General features: G+C 44.4%; 1 protein-coding gene across 1 annotated transcript in view; it reads left to right on the top strand.

Annotated features, from left to right (window-relative positions):
• The first annotated feature begins 4,493 nt into the window (after positions 1 to 4,493).
• The window catches only part of LOC147724149 (uncharacterized), a 1,299,884-nt gene continuing 1,277,356 nt past the window's right edge, over positions 4,494 to 27,021 (top strand). Inside the window, exon 1 of the mRNA XM_086917998.1 lies at positions 4,494 to 5,439. Coding sequence (XP_086774124.1) covers positions 4,494 to 5,439 — 946 coding nt within the window. The remainder of the gene's footprint in view (positions 5,440 to 27,021) is intronic.

Raw genomic sequence — 27,021 nt, 5'->3', positions numbered from 1 at the left:
CAGCACCTGCGACATGGATGACGATGATGAAGAGGAGCGGCCCGTACACAAGGTGCATATGATCGGCACCGCCACCAGACGCACCAGGACACTGCCCCAATGCTCCATCCAGGTGGCGGATCAGGAGATCATGGCGGTAGTGGACACAGGCGCATCTATAAACCTTATGAGTGCGTCTCTCTACAGAACCATGCCTACACCTCCGAGCCTCAGCCCCACCCCCATCACTGTGTTTGCCTATGGTCAAGACATCCCGCTCCGGATCCGTGGGAAGTTCAGGGCGGCAGTCCGCCATGGGGACAAAGTCACAAGAGCCAACATCTTCGTGTCGGAAGAGGGTCAAGGCATGCTCCTGAGCTGCAGAACAGCCGAGGACCTGGGGGTGGTCACATTTGCCTTTGGAGTACATGAAGAGTCGGTGCAACAACTGATCATGGACTTTCCAGACCTATTTGAGGGAATTGGGTGTCTCAAAGGTCGTGAAATACATCTGCACGTGGACCCCACAGTGCAACCTGTGGCCCTGCGACACCGTCGCATTGCATTCCACCTTCGGCCACTAGTGGAAGAAGAACTGCACAAGCTGGAAGCAGCCGGAATAATCGAGAAGGTATCAGGCCCCACCCCCTGGGTTTCGCCCATTGTGGTCACGCGGAAACCAAAACAGCCGGGAGCAGTCCGGATCTGCGTAGATATGCGCCTCCCAAATGCTGCCATCAATCGGGAGCGCCATATCACCCCCACAATAGATGATTTAATAGGGGAAATGGCTGGAGCCTGCTGGTTTTCCAAACTTGACCTCCGTGCGGGGTACCATCAGTTGGTGCTAGATAAAGAGTCAAGAAATATCACAACCTTCTCCACCCATATTGGACTCCGCAGATACACTAGACTTAGTTTTGGGATATCCAGTGCGGCTGAAGTTTTCCAAAATGTCATTCAGGAGCTGATTGCCGGCATACCTGGAGTGATAAATGTCAGCGATGACATCATGGTGCATGCCCGAACAATTCCAGAACACAATCACCGGTTGGCGCAGGTATTCCGCAGGCTCCGCAGTGCGGGGCTCACGCTACACCGAGACAAGTGTGAATTCTTGCGGACCCAAATAGGGTTTTTTGGATATGTTTTCTCAGCTGAAGGCGTCAACCCCGATCCTGACAAAGTCAAAGACATCAAGGATGCGCCACCACCCACGACGGTCACTGAAGTCAGGAGTTTTCTTGGCATGGTAAACTACTGTGGTCGCTTCATCAAGGACCTAGCCAACCTAACTCTCCCGCTGCGTGAGCTCACTAAGGACTCCACTCCGTGGAGCTGGGGACCGGAGCAGGAGAAGGCGTTCCAGGACATCAAGAGCTCCCTCTCCAGTAACACCACGCTGGCTTTTTTTGACCCGCGAAATACCACACTAATCGCGGTGGATGCCGGACCGGCGGGGTTGGGGGCCGTACTGATGCAAAGGCCAAGAGATGAAATAGACTGGACTCCAGTTGCCTTCGCCAGTAGGTCCCTCACGGACACTGGACAGAGATACTCACAGATTGAAAAGGAAGCAATTGCGATTCATTGGGGATGTCGACACTTCCACCTGTATGTCTATGGGAAGCCATTCTTGGTGGTGACTGACCACAAGCCGCTGGTGGCTCTGTTCTCAGGGACTTCATCGAAACCACCCCCAAGAATAGAGAAATGGCTATTGCAACTGCAGGAATACAACTGCAACATCGAGTATCAACCGGGAGCGAAGAATCCGGCAGATTATTTATGGCGCCATCCCAGGCCCGCAACTCCGGAGGAGATGGATGAGGCGGAAGAAACAGAAGCGTATGTGAAGTGGGTGGTGGCCAGGTCATGCCCGCGCCCCATATCCCTGGAAGACGTTGTGAGCGCCACGGCCCAAGACGCCTGCATACAGCGGATCAAGGACCTCCTTCGGACTGCCAACTGGCATAAAGCCAAGGAGAGCTGGAAAGCGCTTACCCCGGAGGCTCAGAAAATTATGGAGAGTTTGTACCATGTCAGGGCTGAACTCAATGAAGACACGGCGGGATGCCTGCTGCGAGGGCATCGTCTAGTAATACCCACGGCTCTCACGGGACAAGTAATACAACTAGCCCATGTAGGTCACCAGGGGATGGTCAAGACCAAGGCCCGGCTGCGAACCAAAGTATGGTTCCCCCTCATGGATGACATGGTGGAGAGCGTGGTGAGGTCGTGCACTGCCTGCCAAGTCACGGGAGAAGCCTCCCGGGAAGCCCCCATCATTGTAGAGCCTCGGCCACAAGGACCCTGGGAGCGGGTCAGTATGAACTTTGGCAGTCTCCCGGACGGAAGACACACGCTGGTAATGATAGATGACCATTCAAAGTACCCCGAAGTGGAAATCGTGACAAGTACCAGTGCGGACTGTGTGATCCCCAAAATGGAAAAGATTGTTGCCACTCATGGTGCCATGAAGGAACTTCGAATGGACAATGGACCACCATTCCAAGGGCAGGATTTGGCTACCTATCTGTCATCTCTTGGGACACGCCACAGGCGCATAACACCTCGGTGGCCTCAAGCCAATGGGGAAGCCGAGAGGTTTATGAGGACACTGAGCAAAGTTATCCGCATTGCTCATGATAAGGGACAGTCCGTGGAAATGGCCATTTTCACTTTTCTTCGAAGCTATCGCCAGACCCCACACTCCACTACGGGGGTTGCCCCGGCACATCTTCTCCTAGGGCGAGTGGTGAAGGACTCCATTCCTCATCATCCACAGTGGTCACCTGAGGTGGTAAATGAAGAGGCGGTCGCGAGGAAAAGAAAAACCACGTTTGCCAAAGTCAGCCAAAAACGACGGGCGGTTCCACCCCAATTCAGACGAGGAGATGTGGTGCTTCTTCGCAATCGCATAACTAGTGACAAGTTCAGACTCAATTATGAGAAAAGGCCGTGGCGAGTGATTGGGGTGAAAGGCACCCGTCTCACAGTGATCCGAGGACGAGAGATGGTGACTCGCAATGTGTCTCACTTCAAATTGTTTCACTCTGCAGCCACAGAGTCAGAGCATCGGCAGGGTGTTGAACAAACTGAAACTGCAACTAACACACCAAATGTTGAATCAACACCCAGTCACGAGGTCAGCCAAAGTAACGATCTGAAAGCAGCAAGTGAAGAAGTGGGAGGTGACGCGGAGGCCCTCGAGGAGGCCCCAGATCCGGAGGGGGCTGACAGAGAGGCGCCAAGTCCCGAGTCAGAGGCTGGAGTGGAAATGCTGAGTCACAGGGGGTCGCAGCGTCGATTAGGAAACAATCCCACTCCCTCCGGCTGGTTACGAGACTACTTCACGTAAGACTGTTCCCTTTTGAATATGTATATGGCCGAGTAGACCAGCCAATAAGGTGGTGCTGCAAGTAAAAGGACGCTGAAAGCATTGGTCCTAATGTTCACTGAGACTGGTTGAAAATGTTTGAGTTTGGTTTTGCTGTGTTCTGGTTTTTCCTTATTTTAGGAGGAATGTTATGTTCCCGGAGGCCCGCCCCTGACGCCCCGGGCGTGGGGCGCGCTAGTCATGTGACTCCCTATAATAAAAAGAGGTCTCGCACGCACGCACAAAGTTATTCCCAGTGTCCGACTGAGTTTATTCTAGGGCCACGTGTTAGGCCTAGTTAGGATTAGATGCCCCGGAGTGTAGGTCCCAGATTGATACCCCTAGGGCAGTCCTTTCCCCACTACAGGACACAACACTACTCAGCAGCAATGGCTCGGCCCTCAAACACTACTCAGACTGGGAGAGCTGAAAAATAAAATGGTCATAAATTCATTTTATTGCCATTTTATTTTCAACTTTGGTGGCACTGGCAACAGGGGGGGCGACGCTCCTCTGCCGTAATGGAGAGGCTGCTACTGCTTACAAAATCATTTCATATGCATATTCCCTGCCACCTCTTTCCCTCAGCTGCCCAATTGTGTGCTCAAATGTAGCTCCTCTCTTCGCCTAAATCACCAATTTCCAGCGCCTACCACAATGCTCTGATATTGTGGAACACTTGCAGGGATAGAGGGCGGAGTGCTGTCAGTCAGCAGCAAGCAATTTTGCTTTTGTGATGGTAGACATGAAAAGACTAATATGGTGACGGTACTCCTCTGCACAGATGGGTCGTCATGTACAAGCCTGAGTGGCTACACTGCTACCCTTTGTTAAGGCAAATGGCAAAGTAGCTCCCAATATTCGGAGGCAGAGGTTTGATCACTTTTTTTGGGATGACCACCCTTTACAGGGCTCGATCCGCTTTTGCAATTGTGTCAGGGGACATGGGAGGGCTTACAATCCATAAAATGCTTTGCCTTGCTTCTTACACACGCCACTGACAGTATAAAATATTTGAGTGTTAAATAATTATATCACATTATATTTTTTTGTGTACATGAATGAAGGTAGAAATGCTAAAATAACCTCGCAGGAAATCATGGTTTTATAATCTTATATTATCTTTTGATATAGAATGGAGGAAAATCACAAGGAACCCCAACAGTGTGAAGGAGAAAATCCGGTTGAACAGTCCTCTGCAGAAATACATAGACATGAACATACAGAGGAAGATGAAAAAGAAGAAAGTCACAGACGTAGCATCATCTTACCCGATGATGTTGAGAATCAACACATTGAGGCGATGGCACAAGTAGAAGCAGATGCTCAAGAATTGAGTCAACCTGCAAGTGCTTTGGAAATGGAGACTGGCCCTTCACCTCCAGAGGAAAAAACAAAGAAAAAAAGAACTGCGAAATTAATTTTCATTTCTTACTCTTCAGACTCCGGCTTTCTGGAACGGAAGTTTGTGAGTGAAACTGTCCGCCAGCTGAAGGAAAATAATTTAGCAGGGGACATTTGGTTCGATGCGGACGAAGTCGTTCCGTTTTCTCCTATGTGGATATTTCAGCGACTGGAAGCTGTTGAAAAATGCAAGGCAGCCATCATTTTTCTATCAGAATCGTATTTTTCGTGCCCCATTTCCGTTCTGGAGAGTAAGATTTTATTTGAACGATCAAATAGTGCCGAGAAGCCCCCTAAACTTTTCCCCATTCTGTTTACATCGGTTGAGATCCCCAAAACCCTCTCTGGCCTTTACCGCGGGGCAATCGACTTAACGGGTGCCAACCTCTTGAAAACAAGCCTTGCTGAGAAATGTTCGCTGGTGATAGGCAACTTGAGTTCCGAAATAGACAAGTATTCAGTGAGTAGAACGCCCTTGCAGTTTAACCGACCTTGCCCCGCTGAGACTAAGGGAGAGTTTAGACGGAAGAGCCTTGTTACCTGGAGAGTGGAAGATGTTCAGGAATGGGTCGCACATCTTGGAATCCGAGAATTTTATCAGCTGACGTTTGCAGAAAATGCAGTGGATGGTTACCTCCTGCTGTCTCTGAATGATGAGTCGCTGTTGCAATGCTTAGGTAAGAGATTTTATTTTCGTTTGACTGATCGCCCTTGCTGTATCCTCCAGGAGCGTCGCTTCATCTTCACCCGTTGCAGCATAGTTTTCCTTTCATTCGGTCTGAAAAGTATGCTGTTGTGGCGAGAACATTAGTTGCCTCCTTTTTTTGGTTCTAGAAAGGTCCCTTATGCTATGTTACCGGACTCCTAATTTAACAGGCTCCAGAGAGTCCAAAAGCTGAACATATTGTGGGCGAGGCTTGTCTGTGGTTTCAGAAACACCAGAGTACCAGAGCATTTCAGATCAATCCATTGCCTTTTGGAGGAGGTTCAATTCACTTTGAAACTGCTGCTGCATATGTACACACCATTGTGTGTTTTGCTATTAATTTACTTTAAAGATAAACACACTGTTACCTGGCCAGGATTATCAGGATTATGCTTTCTACTCGGCTGATTGCTTTGTCTGTGAGCACATCAGATGAGACCTTCTCAGTGACTGAGTGAGTAAATGACTCTTCGAGGCCCACTTGAGGAATCCCGTTCAACTTAATCTCACTAGCACTAGCTCGTTGCTATAACCTGAGTTGCATACAAATCCATTTCTTCTGAAGCAGGTTAGCTCGGACATAATACATTCCCTGTTTGTCTTATGCGGTGATAGCCAAGAGCAACATTCCCTGCATCGAGTGATGTGCACAATACGCACATATTCGTCCATGACATTTGCCTCTAGGCATGACCTTTGTAATCAAACTTCAATATGCTCAACTGATAATATTACCTGTGTTCCCTAACCTGTTTCAATTGCTTTTAACAATATTCATATGTCAAACTCGATGCCAGCGACCAGATCACAATATATTTTTGACTGGCGCAATTAATTTGGTGCTTACACTAAGCACCTTTTAACACCATATTAGGAAAACTGGATTCTGGAGGTTGTAATGTGTAACAAGAACGTCTGTGCATGCTTCCTGTGAGGCATTTTTGTTGTGCTGGTGATGTGCTCTGTTGGTTTTATACTGCTGTCTTTTTGTGCTGCATTATTGCAAAGTGATTTAGTTTTGTTATACTGCAGTTTTTGTGTTGTATATATTGTTTTCACTATTTTTTTGTGATGTGTCATGTTATGTTTTTATCATGGTGTTATGTTGCTTCTGTTTTTTAGTTATATGTAGTTGTTTACTTTTGATATGTCATTAAGTGCTGCTATAGTTCCAGCCAAAAGGAGTACATGCCTTGAACGTTCCTGTGTAAAACAATTAAATACCACTTTGTAAAAAGTTAAAGTAGCATTGCTTCAGCTTTTCAACCACTTAAGACAGCATTCTGCCCAAATCTGCCACCAGTAGTTACTTTATATGATAGGGCCCCTGGTTTTCTAAGAGAACTATTGTTTATAGAGCTCCGGGAGCCTCATTTATGGAAAGTGACGCATCGCTGCGTGAAAACAGCGATGCGTCACTTTTCACTGCGCACTCCTTGCGACACCAATGATGTGTCATATTTAATGTATGACGCATCATGTCGCAAGGACTTACAGATAGACGTATCTGTAAGCGCAAAAGTGACGCATTGCTGGAGTGTGTCACAAAAGTGACGCAACTCCAGCAATGCGTCCTTTCACATGGGGAAAGCCCCATGTGAAAGGGCTTGCGTCAGTCTTACGCCTGCTGTGAGGCAGGCGCAAGATTTTGACGCAACAGCATCCTAAAAGTGACGCAGTGAAATCTCATAGATTTCACTGCGTCACTATTACGAGGCTTTTTGCGGGGGAACGCCCCCTCTGCATACATTATACCTGACGCAGGTATAATGTGGCGCAGGGGTTTAAAAAGTGACGCATCTACCTAGATGCGTCACTTTTTAAATATGTCGCAACAAGGTGCATATTTTACGCCTCTGGTGCGTCACAAAAAGTGACGCACCGGCGGCGCAAAACTGACGTAAGGCCTCATAAATAAGGGCCCGTATGTTTTACACCACGTTATGCGAAGAGCACACTATGTCGCACCATAAGTCTGTAGGGGTTATTTATCATTACCCAGTTTATAGCTCATTTCTGTGAACGAAACGTTAATCTTTCTGTATTATCAGCATTCATTTTGTCAAACTGTATTCGTTTTAAGGACTAGGAAGGCAATTAATTTTTACTCAAATCTCATCAAGATGTTGACTGTGATCAACACCCTTTTCAGAGGGTGTTAATGTCTGTTACTTGTCCAACATGCAAGTATGGGCCCGAGCTGCAGACTAGGGCACTACAACGAGGGAAGGGCAATTAACTGTTGCTAATGTCTAACAGCATGCAGGTGATAACTCTATTACCACCTATTTACAGCAGTAGTTTGTGCTAGGATTCTAAATGTTCTGATTGGCTAAACCAGCCTTAACTTCCATATGGGTGCTAAATATTTTTATTATTTTTAGAAATGGTTTAGGAAAGTTCTTCTTTTTAATAGAAAGACAGGCGTTTTACATGAGTCTTAGTTTCAGAGAACTTCAGCTATGAATAGATAACATGTGCATTAGTAATAAAACTATTAGTTTGAAGGGTTTGTTGCTCTCCCCATCCTTTAGACAAATTAGGTATGGTTTCTAGAGTCACATGAATTCCTGCATTCTTTGCAACTGAAAACTCACACACACAAAATGAATCACAGACTCTATCAAGATAGCCCCTCTGTTGGAAATTGGGTTACTGGTTGGGATGAGGGGCATAAATTCCTGCTCAAACAGCAACCACAATCTCTTTCATAGTGAGACACAAGCGAACGCCATATTAACCTGTGCTTAACCCTCTAGTATCTTGGCACAACAAGCATTAGCATAGCCAGTAGGTTCACCTTTGAGACCTCATACGTGTTTAGTCATGCAGCATATTATCTTGGGTGCTGTGCTGCCAGGGTTTGAAGAGCTATACAATTACTGCACAGTCGGACAGGCATTGTGATTCAGGAATACATGCTTGTTGGCATGACGGAGATGCAGGCTACCGGCTGAGTACGCCGTAGCTACATCCCCCTCCTTCTTCCGATGCCGGAGGTGACGTCTGACGCTGGATGCAGCTGAACTCTGCAGACACTCCATCGGGATCCAGGAACAGGAGCGGAGCATCGCGAGCACTGATGTGCCTTTTCCTTCCCGGAATGATTCAGTGTAAGGTACCTATACTGCTGAAGTGGGTCTCCACCTTCCTGAAACTATATTGGCTCCTTATCGACCTAGTGTGGCTCAATGGCTAGTCTTCATGTTTCATGAGCCTGCATATTCCCTGCTTGTGCTCCTTGGAGTTACAGGGAGTGGCTGCCTGTGGGAGATTTAGATTCACCTCAGGACTACGGCCCTCAGGCAATCAGGTGGAGAAAGGAGATTTGAAGTTTGTACAGCTTTTTTCTTCCTTTATGCCATTGGGACCACCAGGTTTCTGTCCAAGATGGGGTGAGTGCACATGTTTTGCTTACCCGCCGGTGTATGGGGTTTCCCTATGCCACTTGGTTGAGGGTCGCTGGGGGGTCCCAGGTATTGATTATGGCTACCTTGTTACGGGATCTACTTGACAACTGCATTATGCAAAATGTCACTAAAAGAACTAAAGGGTCTGTAGCATCTCACACTGACTCCCCAAACCTGGGTCAAAGGGTGAAAAAACGTGTTGGCCAGGCTGCTGCTCTAGCAAACCGCGCTTCGGCTCTTAGTTAAGATCTGAACTTGAATATTGAAAAGGCTGAGATGGCAGGTTTTGAGTTTGGCAAACAAGACCACCTTGGAGGTGCTTCTGTGGACTTTGATTCTAGCATTCACCCATTCTCTATTGCCTCTTCTAGGGCAGGTACCTCCATCTCATCAGATATGGCCAAGCTACAGACAGTGACGCTGGTCGATTCAGTTGGGGAAATCAAGGACCTTAAAAAGGCCTTTATTCTTTAAAGCCAAGCCCGGTTTATCATCTGTGGAGCATGAGGGGTTAGGGAATGTGCTCCTTCTAGTGGACAACCCTATAGATCTTAGTAAAGATGGGAGTCTCAGGGATCCTAGGGATGGCAGCCACTCTCCTTCTTTTGCCTTCTTCTGGGAGGAGCTCATCTGAACTATCTACTCCTGTGGACACAGGCTTGACCATCCCAGTTGAGTCTATATCTTCTGACCTACAGGCATCGCATTCTGAAGCTAGGCCGGAATTGACCGAGGACAACTCCTCCCAGGATAACAGACCCTTCTCTATGGAGTGGGACGCCACGAGCCTCCTGAACTTGATTCTGGAGGAGATTTGAGATCTGAAAGCCTCCCAATCCGGTGAAATCACTGCAATCCACGCTAGTTTAACTAACATTGAAGAAAATATGGCTCAGGTCCTGGCACGTTTTCTTGAGGCAGAGACTAGGATTTTGCAATTGGAGGACCAAGTTTCAACTATGAATAATAAAGTTGCTGCCTTCCAGAGCCAAAAAACAGCATTGGAGTTCAAACTGGAGGAATTAGAGAATCATTTTAGCCGCTCCAATCCCTACATTCTTTGTATTCCGGAGGGCCTTAAGGTTCAGCAGACTCTACAATGGGTTAATTTGTTTAAAAAAAAAGTCCTCCTGGAGTATGGTGAACTGACTCTTATGCGAGCCCATCGGTGCCAGCACATCTTCCTCCCAACGCTAAATTTCCACAGACAATCTTGGTTAATTTGGGGGATTTCAGGGTCAAGGAACAAATTTTAACCAAGACCATAATACAGCAACAGTTTACCTCATCAGAGGTTCCACTTTGTCGCATTTTCCTGGACATGCTGGCTTCCGCAGCCAAAAGGCGGAAAGAGTTTGTTAAAATGCTGCATCTGTTTAAAGAACAGGGGGCGCAGGCAATGATTGCCCAACAGAGCAAGTTAAAAGTGTTTGTCAAAGGCAGATTTCATGTATTTTGAAATGTCCCGGAAGCACAGGAATTACTGCAATACATTTCTTTGGATAAGTCCTAATATAGACTCACATTATAATTTAGTGTAATAGTGTACATTTATTTTCGCTACCCTGGATAACGGATCAACCAACTAGTGATCATAATAGTATTTCTCTTAATTTATTATGTTGGGGTTTTAAAAATGTAACTGGTGTCTCCCATAGCCCGTGCATTTCCCCCATTAGACCGAATGGCATCCGGATAAAATGGGCCGGCTTGGATCCATCTAAATCCCAGCATGATGTTATTATACAATGCCAGAATGAAATCCAAGTTTGCTTAGGGGATGAGGTTGATCCTCAATTGATGCTTGCCAATTTCACTTGAATCAATAATGTCTTGGAGAGCCTATTGATGAAACCAGTCCGCGGAAATAAAAAACCTAAGGTGGGCTGGTTTGATTATAATTGTACAGCGGCCCTATGTCGCCTTAAACAAGCCCTGTGGTGTAACCCAAGATACCCGGATACAATTAAGGTTCTACATGCAGAATATGCTTCAGCCCTAGAAAACTTAAAATTGGAGCTTCAAGCAATAGCCTGGGAAGATTTAAGCCAGGCAGCAGACACCAAAAATAGTAAATTGTTCTGGGATACTGTTAATAATACCTTTTTGAAGGAAGCTCTTATACCAGAACTTAATTCCTATATTAACTGCAATTCCTGGGTAGAACATTTTTCAAAATGTTTTAATCCAATTGATAGAGATGTTCCATCCACCTTGTCTACCCAAACCTCCTTTGACTGGCCAATGATACCTCTGTCAATTAGCATAGAGGAGGTAACTGAGGGTACAATTAGTAGTAAGGGGGGTAAGGCACCGAGACCCGATGGGGTCCTGATAGACCTTTATAAAAACGAAATGGTTCTATGTCCCCCGCGTTTAACTAGAGTTTTTAATGCAGCGGTCGAGACCCAATTTCCATCATCATGTGGTCAGTCAATCATAATACCAATCCATAAGAAAAGAGTAAAAACTGACGCCCGTAACTACCGTCCAATCTCCTTATTGGATTCCTCTATAAAGATCATGAGTAGGGTCATGTTTATTTATTTATTTATTTATTAATGCCATTTGTAGAGCGCGTACAATTACCCTTGGGCGCCTCGGCGCTAGAAATGCAATAATGTCTCACCATGATCAGGAAGTACGGAGATGTGGATTACTGATTAAATAACCATGTTTTCAGTTTTTTTCTGTACTGAAGAAGTGTGGGACTTGTTTTTATATGGTTAGGTAAAGTGTTCCAAAGTCTGGGGGCCGCAATTGAGAAGCGGCGATCGCCCCAAGAGACTGTTCGGCTTCGTTGAACCACTAATTGGTTAAGAGAGGTGGATCTGAGAGTTCTGGTTGGGTTGTAGGGTATCAGTTGATTTTTGAGAAATCGAGGTCCTTGATCCTGTAAAGATTTGTATACTGTACACAGAGATTTAAATTTTACCCTGTTGTGGATGGACAGCCAGTGGTAGCTTTTAAGCGTGTCCGAAATAGGTGCAAACTTAGGTTTTTTTGACAGAACGCGAGCGGCAGCATTCTGCACGGTCTGTAGTTTTTTGGTAACTCTGCTTTGAGCATTGAGCAGCAGACCGTTGCAGTAGTCTAGCGATGTAAGCACTAGAGAGGTAACTAAGGTTTTTGCTGCTGAGTCTGGTAAATAAGGTGTGATTTTTCTTACCATTCTGAGCTTGAAATGGGCGTTAGCTGCCACCTTGTTTGCATGAGCCATAAAGTTAAGTTGATCGTCGAAGGTAACACCTAGATTTCTGACTTTGACCGTGGGGCTGGGAGGTGTGCCTAAGGCCGATGGCCACCAGGTTGCCGACCAGGCTGGGGAGAGATTACCAAAGATGACCACCTCCGTCTTATCGGAGTTAAGCTTTAGGCAATTCTTTGCCATCTACTCGCCGATAGCAATCATCCCGCTTTGGAATTTCTCTGCCACCGTCTGTCCATCGCCCTTTATAGCCAGCACCAGCTGAGTGTCGTCAGCGTATGAGGTTAGGCCCATCCCGTGTGCTTTGATGACACTAGCAAGGTCCGACACATATATATTAAATAGTGTCGGACTAAGGGATGAGCCTTGGGGTACCCCACACGGTAGCGACAGATCAGCCGACTGGAAGGGGCCCACTGTGACCGCCTGAGTTCTGTTGGCCAGAAAGGAAGCAAGTAAGTCCCTAGCCGTGAGCGTGATGCCCATCCTCTCGACACGGTCGACCAGGATCTTGTGGTCAACCGTGTCGAAAGCAGCTGACAAGTCCAGGAGAACTAACAGAGCAGTTCCTCCCTGGTCGCGGATGACTCTTATGTCATCAGCTGCTTTGATGAGAGCGGTTTCAGTGCCGTGATGTTTGCGGAAACCGAACTGTGTATCATCAAGCAGATTGTTGTTTTCTATGTAAGCTGATAGCTGCTGGTTCATAGCCTTTTCTATGACCTTGGCTAAAAAAGGGAGACTTGCTATAGGGCGGTAGTTTTTCAATTCACTTTTATCTAGCCCAGGCTTTTTGAGCAGAGGCTTGATTAAAGTATTTTTAAGTGAGTCAGGGTAAGATCCAGATGCCAGAATTGTATTACAGACCATGGTTATAATGGGGATGACTGTCTCTGGTACAGTGGCGAGTACGGAGGTTGGGCATGGATCCAGGGCTGAACCAGCTTTGATCGTTGTTACTATGCCCTTAATTTGGTCAGTGGTAAGAGGGCTAAAACAGGTCATGGTGGTTTTGTAACTGACCATGGGGGTAGTAGCACTACTACTGGCCTGATCTAAGTTGAAGGCTTGATAGATGTCATTAACCTTTGCAAAAAAGAACTCCGATAAAGCATCACATAGTGCTTGCGATGGAGGTGGGTTAAGGTCCGGGGCATTGCCCGCAAGGGTTTTGGCAATGTGATATAGCTGTTTGCTAGAATTTTTAGCAGTTTCTATATGACGTGTGAAGAAAACTTTTTTTGCTGCTATTATCATAGCTTTATAAGTGGCCAGGGCTTTCTTATATTTTTCCTTGCTTTCAATTTCATAAGTTCTTCGCCAGCGTCTTTCCAAGTTCCTAGTTAACTGTTTTTGGCTTTTAAGTTCTGCCGTGTACCACAGAGCTTTAGGCGTATTTCTATTTTTAGATATTGATTTGGTGGGTGCCAACTGAGTCGTGGCATCACCCAACCACTTTTGGAATTGGTTGGTCGCGGTAGTGGGGTCAGTGGATAATTCCGGCATTGTGGTGTTGAGAAGTAGTGTTAGGTCATTAGGATTAATGTCCTTCCATGCTTTGAACGTGCCCTTTTTCGCAGGAACCGCTTTTATTCTCTGTGAACCTTTGATGGTGAGTCTGCTAAAAATGACTGAATGGTCTGTCCAGGTCATAGGGAGAACTGAGGTGATACACAGTCCTTCCACATTCGTAAAAATTCCATCTAGCGTATGGCCTGCCTGATGGGTGGGAGTTGTTACCAGTTGTCTAAGACCCATTATGTCTAGGTCATATACAAGGGTTGTGGTATCCCTATCACTGAGAAGCTCTAAATAGAAATTGAAATCTCCCATAATCGTAATAGTGTCTTCTGATGCTATAGATTCAGTGATGTTGCTGAGATTCGCGAGAAACGCAGATCTTGTCCCCGGGGGTCTATAGATCAGTGTTCCCTTGAAATTATAGGTGGGGGATAATTTTATATCAAAAAGCATGGCTTCGCATGAGTTGATAGGGATAGGCGAGCAGCGGACTTTGAAATGTTCTCTCGCTATAATGGCTATCCCTCCTCCTTTTCCTATGGGCCTATCCTGTCGGTAGGCATTATAACCTGGGGGGACTGCCGTGACATAATCGGGGGCAGATGCCTCGTCGGACCATGTCTCTGTAATATAGAGCACATCTAGATTAGAGTCGCTAATGAGGTCAGCTATATCCTGGCAGTGTTTGCCCAGGGAGCGCGCGTTAATAAGTGCCATAGAGACATATGTGTCAGCCTCTGAAGTGAAGGATTTGACATCCATGATTGGGTTGGTAATCACTGATGGAACATTGCAGTATGAGCATTGTATAAGTGGTGCCAAATGTATGAAGGATACATCTAGTTTAGTGCACAGCGAGGCGTGAGATGGGCAAATCTCCAGGAGTGCGTTGCGGGTGTAAGAGAGGCGAGGGGCAGGGGGTCTGGCCCTAGGCCCGGTCCAGGCACGGACGGGCGCAGACGGGCCCGCCTTCGGCGCGCCGCCGGCGCGCCTGCTGCGCCCGCCCGCTGCGCGGACGGGCGGTAGTGTTGTTTTTATTCATACTTTGGGCGGGACGGGAGGAGGGTGGGAGGGGCGCAGAGCTCTCGGCCAGCCTTCCCAATGTAAGATGGCGGCCAAGTTAATTGCAAAGCTTCCCTGCGCCTAGATACAGCGGCGCTGTGGAGGGAAGTTCGAGCCTCGGCGAAGACAGTACTATAAAAACGCTCTAATTAAAATATATACAGCGTAATAAAAACAATTCGTGTCTCAATCGTTTTTACCAAAATAACCAAATACTATGTGGCAGAGGTGCAAGGGAGCACAAACAGACCTCCGGCTTCCGCCTCAGAGGGAAACAAACTGCAATTACTGAGGATCGCTAAAGACGCGTTTTAAATACCCTGGGAGGGCGGGAGGGGCGCAGAGCTCTCGGCCAGCCTTCCCAATGTAAGATGGTGGCCAAGTTAATTGCAAAGCTTCCCTGCGCCTAGATACAGCGGCGCTGTGGAGGGAAGTTCGAGCCTCGGCGAAGACAGTACTATAAAAACGCTTTAATTAAAATATATACAGCGTAATAAAAACATGTTATTAAGATTAGAAGCTTGGGTTACAGAGAAGTCGGTCCTCACACAAGTACAATATGGATCCAGAAAAGGAGTTGGCACACTAGAGCAGTGTGTCAATCTGGATCTTCTGATCGGCAAATTTACCCTAGCAAAGGAGGGCAATTTATATTTATGTTTTCCTGACCTCAGCAGTCCTTTTGATTTGGTAGACCATTCTATTTTATGGCCCTTATTGCTAGAAGTGGGTCCCCCCAAAGAGATAGTATATTTTTTGGCAAGATTATACGGGGAGCTGTCAAGTAAGGTGCGGTACGGTCACTTAGGTGAATATACCCCCGTTTAAAGTTAAAAGAGGCATCCGACAGGGCTGCGTCCTAGCTCCACTACTTTTTTCATTGTTTATCAATGTAGTAGACGCAGCCCTGAAACTGTCTGAGGCGGATACACTGAGGGTGGACGGGAATCCTGTCTCAATTCTTTTCTACGCTGATGATGCGGTTTTACTTTCTCGCACCCCCATTGAGTTACAACGTCTTTCACTGTTTTTATTGCAAAAAGAAAGCTTTTAATCAATAAATCGAAAACTTTTGTTATGGCATGCGATAGGAACCCAATAACATCCAGATCTTACCATATTGAAGGTTCTAAGGTCCAGATAGTTAAAGCATTTTGTTATTTGGGTATTACATTTGCAGGGAACAGGTCATGGGCTCAGGAACAGGAAAATGCTAGTTCTAAGATGTTGAGAAATATCAATGGTCTTTTTAGATTTGCGGCTAAACTGGGCAATCGACGCATCAAAGATATGTTGACAATTTATGAGATACGATGTGTCACTGCAGCTCTTTATGGGGCAGGTGTTTTGGGACATTGCCAAGGTAATTTATTACAACAAACACAAAATTCATTTTTAAAACGCTTGTTGTGTGTCCCTTTATCGGCCTCCACGGGACTGATTCATCGTGAGGTGGGCATTAAATATATTTCAGATTTGGCTTCATTGCGCCCTCTCCTACTATGGAAATCTATATGGTCAAAAGAGGAGACAATGTTCACCCAATCCATAATACGGGACTGCCTCAAAATGGAGAACTGCCTAAGAATACCTTGGCCTAATTATATCTTTTACTGGTTTAAATCCTTATTTAATTGGGATATTCGTCTGGATCCTGGGTGTGCAGATTTTTTTGCTAGAACTGAGATAAAATCAATTTTATTATCCAACAAAACAGAGGCCCGCTCCCGTGCTATTAAGAACCAATCAAATTTCATTTTTTATCTGCAACTGGATCTTAAACAGGGTTTTCAAACTTACCTGTCAGTCGTGACAAGAGCATCACATTGATTTGTGCTGACACGCTTAAGATTGGGTATCATACATCATCTTGTTAATTTCCCAGTTATGAAACAGTGTTCTGCTCACCCATGCCCAAGCGATGGAGTTTCCCGACAAAGCTGCTGCCATATGTGATTATTTTGTAAATTCTATTCTCATTTTAGGAAATTTTATTTAAAACCATTCTTTTTACACAATAATATAAGATCCACTAACGACGCCATGGAGTTGCTCCTTAGACTAGAGGACCCAGGATTGTGTTTTTATTTAGCTACATTACTTTTGAAATCAATTAGTATTAGGAAACCGATGATCATTGACATTTGACCGTATGATTTTTAGGGTACTATGTAACTTTCTGCATTTGCACTTTTTGTACTAGGACCATATATGTTTATGTAAAACGCTGGGGTACTTACATGAATTATGCACTCTCACTTTTGTATCTGGATTATTATGTTTATGAACTTCGATGTATTCATATTTTATTAATCTTGTAGTTTTATATTCTATGATTATTACTGTAGATTGATTTATGATTGTACTACTTATATGGTGAATTTATTTAACCAAATAAAAGCTTCAAATTGAAATTGGCCTATAGACTCTAGAATGTTAATATAATGTCAGAGTGTTAAATGTTCTCAATCACTTGTTTCGGCCTCTTATCCTTATGTTTCCCCTTTTTCAAGCATATCTTCCTAGGCAGCTTTTTTTCTACTGCCTTCTGTTTTTCTCTACTTCTTACTTCTCTTTGCTTATTCTTTTTTTTGTGTGCTTTTTTTCTCTTTTTCTTCTTTTGAAGTGGGGGTAGGTAGACCGGTAGCACTTGGCACCAAGTTATATTGCCAGTTAAGGGGGTTGGGATAGCCTGTCAGGTGTGAGCAGGGACGGCAGTCTGCTCATGGGGGCTTGGGGAGCAAGGTGGGGTCACAGGGGTGGAGAAGGGAGCATGGGGAAAAAAAGAAATCCATTGTTTAAATTCAGAATCATCCATTCATCATTAATGTACTCATATTTGGTTAGGCTTAGAATGGGGCTATTGACTGATGCCATAGTTTTCCAGAAAATTCTTGTCTATGTTGCTAGGCTGTCTGGATAATTTCCTGCTGTTGCTAATGCATAAAAAGGAAATTTTGAAAGTGGTTTCTTTCAACGTCAATGGGCTCATCAATAAGAAGAAAATGTGGGCCATTGAGGCATGGATTAAGACAGAAAATCCAGGGGCCATTTTAATCTGTCGAATGCTCGCTTAAATGCATGTATTGCCTTTCTTTTACTGATTTTAGGATTTACTGTCATTAGGCCTACTGGTGTTATTTAATGATTTTGTATTACTCGACACGTTTAATGAATTATATGGATGTATGTATGGATAATAAGTTTCTTTTTATATGGATTTCCATTAAAAAAAAGGAATACATGCTTGCCTCAGGAAACATTTATGGACACGTTTCAAGACTTTTTAATGCACAGACAGAAAGACAAGTGCCTTGATGTACGTCCACAGAACTATAACATTCTCTGTGTGACTGCATCACTAGAGTATTGAACAGCCTATGGAAAAAAGCAGTCAAGTATGTTCAAAGGTGGAGACATCACATCCACCCTTCTCCAGAGTTTTCCATTTAAAACACTGCTCTCACAATTCGGTTAACAGCAAGCCCCTAGTCCACCCTCTGTCCCAGTCCCTTGGGTATAGGAGCACTGGACAAAGCAATAACAACAAAATGATTCCATTTGTCAGGTAGAGGAGAAATAATGAATAAATAGGGGCGGCATCAGCATCACTAAATCTCTGCACAACCAAAAAAAACAAAAATTAATCTGATCTTGCGTAATGTAACTGGCGATTTTGTAAAGCGCTTCAATACCTTCAGCTTGCATGAGTTCACATTATATAAACAAGCATCAAACAAAATGCAACGGGAGTTGCGCAAGCCATGCCCTTAACTGTGCTGCAAGGTTGAGCTGCTGAAAGTCTGGTAAACGAGGCTCGCTACAGCAACAAGCAGCAAAGCAGGAGTGTTTTGGGGAAATCCTTGCACTTTAAAGTCAGAGAAAATCAAAGAGGTGATATCGAAATTTGAGTCTGAAGTGTCTGACATTTAATTTAGGTATTTGAAAGGGGCAGGGAGAGTAAGTGATGGGCGCCGAAGCTGAACCACCGAAGATGGGCAAACAGTGACATGAGCAAGAATCAAAAAAAAACTAGTCGCCCAAATAAACACATAAACACAGAAGCATAATGTTAACAGTAATTGGACAGTGCTCTGTGGGAGGAACCTAAACACAAAAAGGATGGGCAAAGAGGGAGGATTAACCACTAGCATGCACGCATTTTTGAACAGCAATCGAAGGGACGAATAAAAAGGTAAAGGGTGGGCTGTGAGACCAAAGAATTAATTCAGCATGTCAGAAAGAGACAGAGCATGCTCTGCTAGGCGAGATCTAAAAACGATCAGTCTCACCTTAGCGAGAATGTGTATGTTTTCAACATTTCAAACAATAATAAAGTGAACACACAAGACAAGGAAAATCCCTACCAATTTAGAAAACAAGAGTAAAATGTTATAACTTGATTGACACCAAAACAACAAAAATTCAATCAGTAGAATCGGAGACATGTAATTTTATAGAAAAGCGCATAAAAGCACAAAGTGTCGCTCGTGGCTATGTGGTTGTGAGAGACTGTTTGAAACAAGTTCAGACCAACCGTGATGGAGGACAAGCCAGATACAGAGACCAGGTTAGCCCGTCTCAATTAGTTCCTTTAAAGTCCAGCTTAAAGAATTTCCGTTCATGGTGGAAAGGGACTCACAGAGCAGGGAGAGCATTGCGGATGGTCGTCGATGTAGCAGGAGGAGCAGGTCTAGCGGACAGGCATGGTGGGCTGTCATTGCTAGAGCTTCACGTTGGTGGTCACTGCAAGCATTCAGTGCTGTAGCGTGAAGTGCAGATCTTGCTCCAACTGGAGTCATTGGTGGTCATTGGTGGTCTTTGTGGCGTGAAGAGGTAGGTACACTGGAACTTTGCATTGGGGGGTGGTGAGTACAGCAAAATCTTTGCGCAAACAGGCCTGTTCATGTTCACAAGGAGCCCAAAACTTCAGGATTTCTCTTTTTCTAGAGGAGGGAGCTCTACTGAAGCCACACTAAGAATACAAGAAAGGAGGGGCACCTCTTGGGGGTCAGGAACACACTCCAGCAGAGGCCAGCGGGAATCAGGCAGGTCAATCAATCAATCAATCATAGCATTTGTAAAGCGCACTACATACCCGTGAGGGTCTCAAGGCGCTGGGGGGGAAGGGGTTGCTGGCACTGTTCGAAAAGCTAGGTCTTGAGGAGTCTCCTGAAGGTCCAGGCAGCAGGTCAGCTGGGCAGTAGCAGGGAGTCTCCTGGAGCTAGTTAAGTCCCTGTACTTCAAAACAGAAGGTCATCTGGGTTCCCTTTGCAGTCACATCTTCCTGGGAGAAAGGGTGCAGGTCTAGTCTTCCTTCTCAGCAATCAGGGCAGCAAACAGCAGAGCAGCAGAGTTGCAGACCAGCAGAGTTGCAGTCCTTCTGGCAGCAGTGCAGCGCAGCAGTCCTCATTTAGCATCCTCAGGTCAAAGAGTGTACTAAATAGTTTGGTCAGAGGGTCCAGTATTTATATCTGGTGTCCACTTTGAAGTATGAGAAACATCTAGAGGTTTTCCTTTGAAGTCCTTGAAGTTTCCTACCCTTGCTCCAAGCTAGCTTAATCAACAATTCAGCGGTGACAAGTTCTTTGTGTGAAGACAGGGCACATCCCATTCACTTGCAGGTGGGGCTGTGCCCGGCACCACCCAGCCATCCTGCCCATTGATGGCCCATCCAGGCACACCTAAACCTTCTATTGTGTGGCTATATGTAGGAATAAACAAAGTCCAACTGTCAACTACACCAAGTCATGTGACATAGGACAGGCTGCAGGCACCCAATAGTTAGGGCATTTCCAAATTGTACCTTAAAATCCAACTTTACCACTAAAGAGGATTATTTATTACAATTTCTCAGACACAAACACAACATGTTACCTGTTGCTTATCAAATGATAGCTCATATTAAATATAAAAAGGCAACCCAATGTTATCTGAGAGGTAGTGAAAAAGGAATTTTAGAGTTTTTCACTACCTGGGTATGTAAAGCTTAAAACTATATGTAAAACATTTGCCCTATGGCTGGTTAGAGCCTACACTAGAGGTGACTTATAGGTATTAAAAAAGAAGGTTTATGACTGGAAAAAGTTTTTTTTTGCCTTATTGAAATAGCAGTTTAAAACTGCACACACAGGCTGGAATGGCATGCCTGAGACAAGTTAAAAAAGGCTACTTAAGTGGGTGGCACAATCAGCTCTGCAAGCCTACTAATAGCATTTAATTTACTGGCTTGTACATGTAGTACCACTTTACTAGGGACTTACATTTAAATTAAATGTGCCAGTTGGGTCTAATACTGTTTTACCATGGAGAGAGTACAAGCCCTTTAGCTCTGATTAGTAGTGTTAAAGTGAGCAGAGTCCTAATACCAGCAAAACGAGGTCAGAAAAATAGAGCCCTTTTGTTTGCTCTATTCTGGAACTTGTCTCTCCCTTTAATTGCCTGCCTTAATGGAGGTGAAATCCCCCCATTGTAACTTTATAACTAACCTCCCTCATTCAGAGCTTACAGCCCTGGTAAATAGACAAACCTTATATCCAAAGGCTCATGCTCCTCAGGTATTCAGTTCTACGAGTTTTAAAACTTTAACCTAAACTGCCGCTCGTTAATTAAACACCATTTGATATGTTTAATTTTTTAACTGAGGAAAGATGCTATCCTTGTAACTGAAACATGGTTTAAGATCAAGGATGTTTAAGGACCAGATATTATTTCAGCATTACCCCCAGATTATCGGATTCTCAGAGTGGGTCGCTCAGGCAAGAAAGGAGTCCATATAGCCATCAATTTGAAAACGCATTTTATTGTTAATTAGACAAACATACTATTCCCGACGGTGAAGCTCTTCTAATTTCACTTTTATTAGCCAAGAACTGCACCATTTCCAGGGCTTTAGCTTATCGCCCACCAAGATTTGCAGGCAAAAGGAGCTCTGGTATTTCTGTGGTCCTTTCTTCACCAAACCTCAATTTCACTATTTTGGGTGATTGTAATATCCATTTTGATAATAGAGATTGCAGAATAGCCTCTTCATGGAAGGAGGATTTTGAAGCTTTGACTATGCAGCTTATTAATAAATTTGCCACCCATGTAGCAGGACATCTGCTGGACCCTATATTTTCCAATCTTAGGTGCATACAGATTGATCAGTCCATACCTTTGTCATGGTCTGACCATTTAGCAGCCCCTTTTTCCTGTCAATTCAACCCAGACCTAAATGAATCAGACACTTTCTGCCAACAGGAGTTGGTCGAAACGTAATGGCTCTGCTCTTAACTCTCTGCTTGAAATTAACTGCCCTGGACTTGGTAATTAAGTAGAATCAGACACTCAAATCATTGATACATGGCCTAGATCCTCACTGGATACCTTAGCCCCTATATGTAGCAGGAAACATCACAGAACCTTTCCCCTTCTCTGTAGTATAGTTGCACATTGCATGAAAACAAAAAAAATATGCAAATCATTAGAAAGAGCATGGCTTAAAAAAAATAGCAATGAAGACAAATTAAGATATATGTTGGCTTTAAAGAACTATCAGAGAAACTGTTGTGATGCTAGATCAAAATTGTATTCAGATTAAATAAATACGGCCCAAAACTGACCCAAAACCCATTTCCAGATAGTCTAAACATTGTCGGACAATGCCAACACCGCCCCGACTAGCCCCCTTTCACAACTTCAGTGTGATGAGCTGGCTAACTTTTTCTTTAAAAAAGTAGCACACATGCAGGCCGCTTTCTCAAGTACACTTGACTCTAGCACACTTTCAGTCTATTCTAGTGTTTCTTGTGTCCTAAGTGAGTTCTTTCCGGTAGACTTGCTGTCTTTTACCTCACTACTGACAGTCACAAATCAGACTCTCCTTTTGATCCATTCCCCCCACCTGCCCCCGTAGTACTCCGCAAGCTTTCTCTCCCAGTTATGGAGGGACTTATTCAATCTTTGAATGTTTCTTTGGCAGAGAGCATTGTTCCTAACTCCTGGAAGCTTGCCCTTATTACTACTTTGCTAAGAAAAACAAATCTTGTTCCTCTGATATGATCGAACTACAGACCTATATCTCTCCTGCCTACTCTAGCCAAAGTGGTAGAAAAGCATGTAAACCTGCAGCTTACATCATTTACTGGACAAAATGGTCTTTCGCGCTCCTCACAATTGGACTGTAAAGCCAGTCAAAATACTGAGTCACCTTCCTTGGGGTCACTGAATACCTGAGACACCATCTCGATACTGGGGGTATTGGGGAATTGATCCTCCTAGATCTCAGGGCCAATTTCAACACTGTAAACCATATTAGAACATTGGAATATTGCTAGCTCCATTGACAACAATGGAGTGCTCCGGGCTTATAATGGCTGGTATAAACCCGGAGCTCCAACATTCCAATGTTTTTTTGTTCACAGCTCTGGCTGTGAACAAAGGCTTCAGGAAGCCTGAGGGGATTTCAATCCCCTCGTGCTCCCTGAAGGCTTTTTTTTTATTTGTTAGAACATTCTGCCCTCTAGTGGCAGAATGTTCTAATAGCCTTATAGCCCTTCGTAGCAGGCTATTAAAGTCCCTTCGGCTTGGGCCTTTAACGCTGCAGCTGGCCTTTAATAGCCGGTATAGCCCGCTACGGCAGGCTATAAGGCTATATAAGAACATTGGAATGTTGGTAGCTCATTTGAAAACAATGGAGTACTCTGGGCTTATAATGGCTGGTATAAGCCCGGCGCTCCAACATTCCAATGTTTCTTTGTTCACAGCTCTGGCTGTGAACAAAGGCATCAGGGAGCCTGAGGGGATTTCAAACCCCTCGCGCTCCCTGAAAGCTTTGTTTTATTTGTTTGAACATTCTGCCTTCCAGTGGCAGAATGCTCCAATAGCCTTATAGCCCTTCGTAGCAGGGCTATACCGGCCATTAAAGTCCCGCTGCTTTGTTAAAGTCCTGAGCCGAATAGCCGGAATAGCCTGCTACGGCCGGCTATAAGGCTATATTAATCTGCTTTTCAGACAGGAAGAAATGGGTGTTCAGGGCAATTCCCTGGGCTGGCTGAGATACTTTCGGCATTACCGAAATTTACAGGTCCCTACTCACCAACATAGATTTAAACTCCTCCATTTAGCTTCTGGGGTACCTCAAGTCTCCACCCTCAGTCCATCTCTGTTTAACCATTATTTTAGATGTTTAGCTGAAACTGTAGCATCTTATGGACTTACTTTCATTTCATATGCAGAACAATCACAACACAGAAGTCTTCTTGTCCAGGTTTCATCCGGGATGAATGCCAATGGACTAAAAGTAAATGGAGTCAAGACTCCATTTATGGAGGTCCTGCTCCTGGGCAACCTCCCTAACATATGGGTCCCCATTTATGGCCCATGTACATGGGTAATACTCCCTTTCCAGTACCAGTCGTAAGAAACCAAGAGGTCTGACTTGATGTCATGCTTTCCATGAGCCATCAGATTTATAAAGTTGCTGCCACCTGCTTTGGCATTCTTAAATAGCTATTTTCTGGTTGCAGCATATAGGACTGTGGTCTACAGTGCGGTCATTTCCAGAGAAGACTATGGCAATTTTCTGTATCTGGGTGTCTCAAAAGCTCTGCTCAAACGGCATCAGACGGTACAAAATGCCACTGCATGCCTTATACTCCTCTTCTCAAATTCACTTATTCATCCAGTTTGCTTCACAAACTATGTTGGCTACCATTAGAATGTCACATTCAATTCAAAGCTTTTTCATATATGCATAAATGCCTTTTCAACACTGGCCCTCTGTACCTGAGCTTTCTAGCAGCTTGGTATGTGCTCAATGGCTCACACTTTTCAAGTAATCGTGAGCTGGCAGTGGTTCCCAGAGTTAGGAAATCCCGCTAAAGAGGTCAGGCTTTTGAATATATAGGCCCTAAGCTCTGTAATACCATGCCTCTGGCAGCCTATAGCTCCCTCACAGTTTTCTGTAAACTGCTAATAACCTGGCTGTTTCCACCACCCTAATGCTCGACAATGGGGTGTGACATATGGGATCATCTCGTTTGGACCCAGGTTTTCGTTACGAGCGTTGTTCCGTGAAGCCTTTTTTATTTACCCATGCGCTCTACAAATATACAGCCATATTCATCAATCTCCCGTTTTGCGAGGCCCTAATAGCGAATTATAGCGATTCGCTATTAAGGACTCGCAAAACGGGATTCATGTAGGATTTGCAAAAATTATTGCGATTCCTACTGATTCCTTATTTGCGATTAGCAAATTGCTAATCGCAAATAAGGAAAAACTCCCCATTCATTCCTATGGGCCAAAAGGCCCATAGGAATGAATGGGGAGTATTCCTTATTTGCGATTAGCAATTTGCTAATCGCAAATAAGATTGCGATTTGAAGGGTGCCAGGGGTGTCCAAAGGACACCCTGTAGCACCCCTCAAATGTACATTTGAACAGGTGTTGCGCACACACATGTCCAGAGGACATGTGTGTGTGCAACATGCAAAAGTAAAAAATGCACTAAAGTGCTTTTTACTCGTTTATCGCAATTTACCACAAAGTCAGATTTCGTGGTAAATTGCGACCAAATATTGCGAATTCGCAATTTCTAATAGGGTGATGAATTGCATTTAAGGAATCTCTATTAGAGATTCCTTAAATCCAATTCCTCGCAAATATGCGAGTTCGCAAATAGCGATTTTTGCATTTGGGATGATGAATCCCAAATGCAAAAATCGCACTCGCAAACGGCCAGATTCTCAGAATCTGGCCATTTGCGAGCGCAATTCAGGTTCATGAATATGGCTGCATGTATCATAATAATAATGATAAGAATAATATTGGTTCATTCCAAATTGGCATATTTAATTTACTTATAAGTCCCTAGTAAAGTGGTAATACTTATACACAGGGCCTGTAAATGAAATGCTACTAGTGGGACAACAACACAGATTGTGCCACCCACTTAAGTAGCCCTTTAACCATGTATCAGGCCTGCTATTGCAGCGCCTGTGTGTGAAGTTTACACTGCCCTGTTGACCAAGCAAAATAAACCTTTTGCTAGGCCCAAACCATCCCGTTTTATACATATAAGTTACCTTTAAGGTAGGCCCAGGACAAGAGTCTCAAATTAGTTTTTCACTCATAGGACAACATTGGGATTACCTTATTACATCCTGTTTGTGAAATTCCAATAGGGAAGACATAAACCCTTCAAGTCTGGTGTCTCTGGAATCAAAATGTAAAATCCAAACTTATAGTGAAGTCAGATTTTAAACTGCAATTCTGAAATGTCACTTTTAGAAAGTTACTGCCTAAAGGGTGCAACTGTTGTGCACCCAGCTGCTGCACTGCAAGAGTAAGGAAAACGATCCTGTAAAGTGAACCTCATAATCCAATTTAACCAAGTTCATCCATAGTGTACCATTCAATATATCTTCCTTTGGTAATCCATTACTTTGCTGCTTATAGAACCACACCAGAGACATCTATATTGGACCAAAATACTTTATCCGCATTTTCAAATGTCTTCTGTTGCCCATCCAAGCTTTAGCATTGGTACGTGCAGTCAATCGATTTCGTAACAGCCTCTTTAAAAACCCAATGCATTTCGAACCTAACAGTTCTTCGTCAGGGGTCACTCGTAAAACCGTTACTGGCGGTCTGACATTTTCGTGCCTTTCCTCGTTTCCTGAAACAATAATAGTTGCACCCTTTTGGCAGTATCTTTGACATGCTGTGCAGTGAAACTATTCACAGCGCTGTTCTGACGCACTTATCTTGCAGCAAAAGCCAAAGTTAATATTCTAATTAAGGACAGGAGTGTATTTGCCAAACATACAATTTTAGAAATTTGGCATTTTCTTGCTTTACTATGAAAGTGTTGCCAATCTGCACACCTTGCTTGTGTGTGTATGCCTGTGTAGTAACTCTGTAATTCGTTTAACAATGCGTGCTGTCGTTATGAGGGTCTGCCACTGACCCTACCTAGAGACTCTATGAATATAGTAGACATAGAAACTATGTCTCACGTCACAACGCACAGCTGCATGCCCAAAGTTTCTTCAAATATTTAACCTCTTCCATGCTCATGACAGCTCCCGGCCGTCATGAGTCACGATGGGCATGTGCTGATGACGGCCGGAAGCCATCATGACCACCCCCGCAATTGGAATCTTCAGCACTGAGGCGGAATTCGCACCGCAGCGATGAAGTTAAAGATTGTTTATAATGTTACTCCAAAACCAAAACGTGTACTCAATATTCATTGAATCAATTGTTATTTCATTGGTTCAACAGTATTTTAAACATGATGCAAACAGTATTTTGAGTGGCTTGATATTTATACATTTATACTAATTGTCCAACTTTGATTTCAGTT

This window comes from Lissotriton vulgaris, chromosome 4_1 (assembly GCF_964263255.1).
Source record: "Lissotriton vulgaris chromosome 4_1, aLisVul1.2, whole genome shotgun sequence".
Lineage (NCBI taxonomy): Eukaryota > Metazoa > Chordata > Amphibia > Caudata > Salamandridae > Lissotriton > Lissotriton vulgaris.
This window is presented reverse-complemented; position numbering and strand designations above follow the sequence as displayed.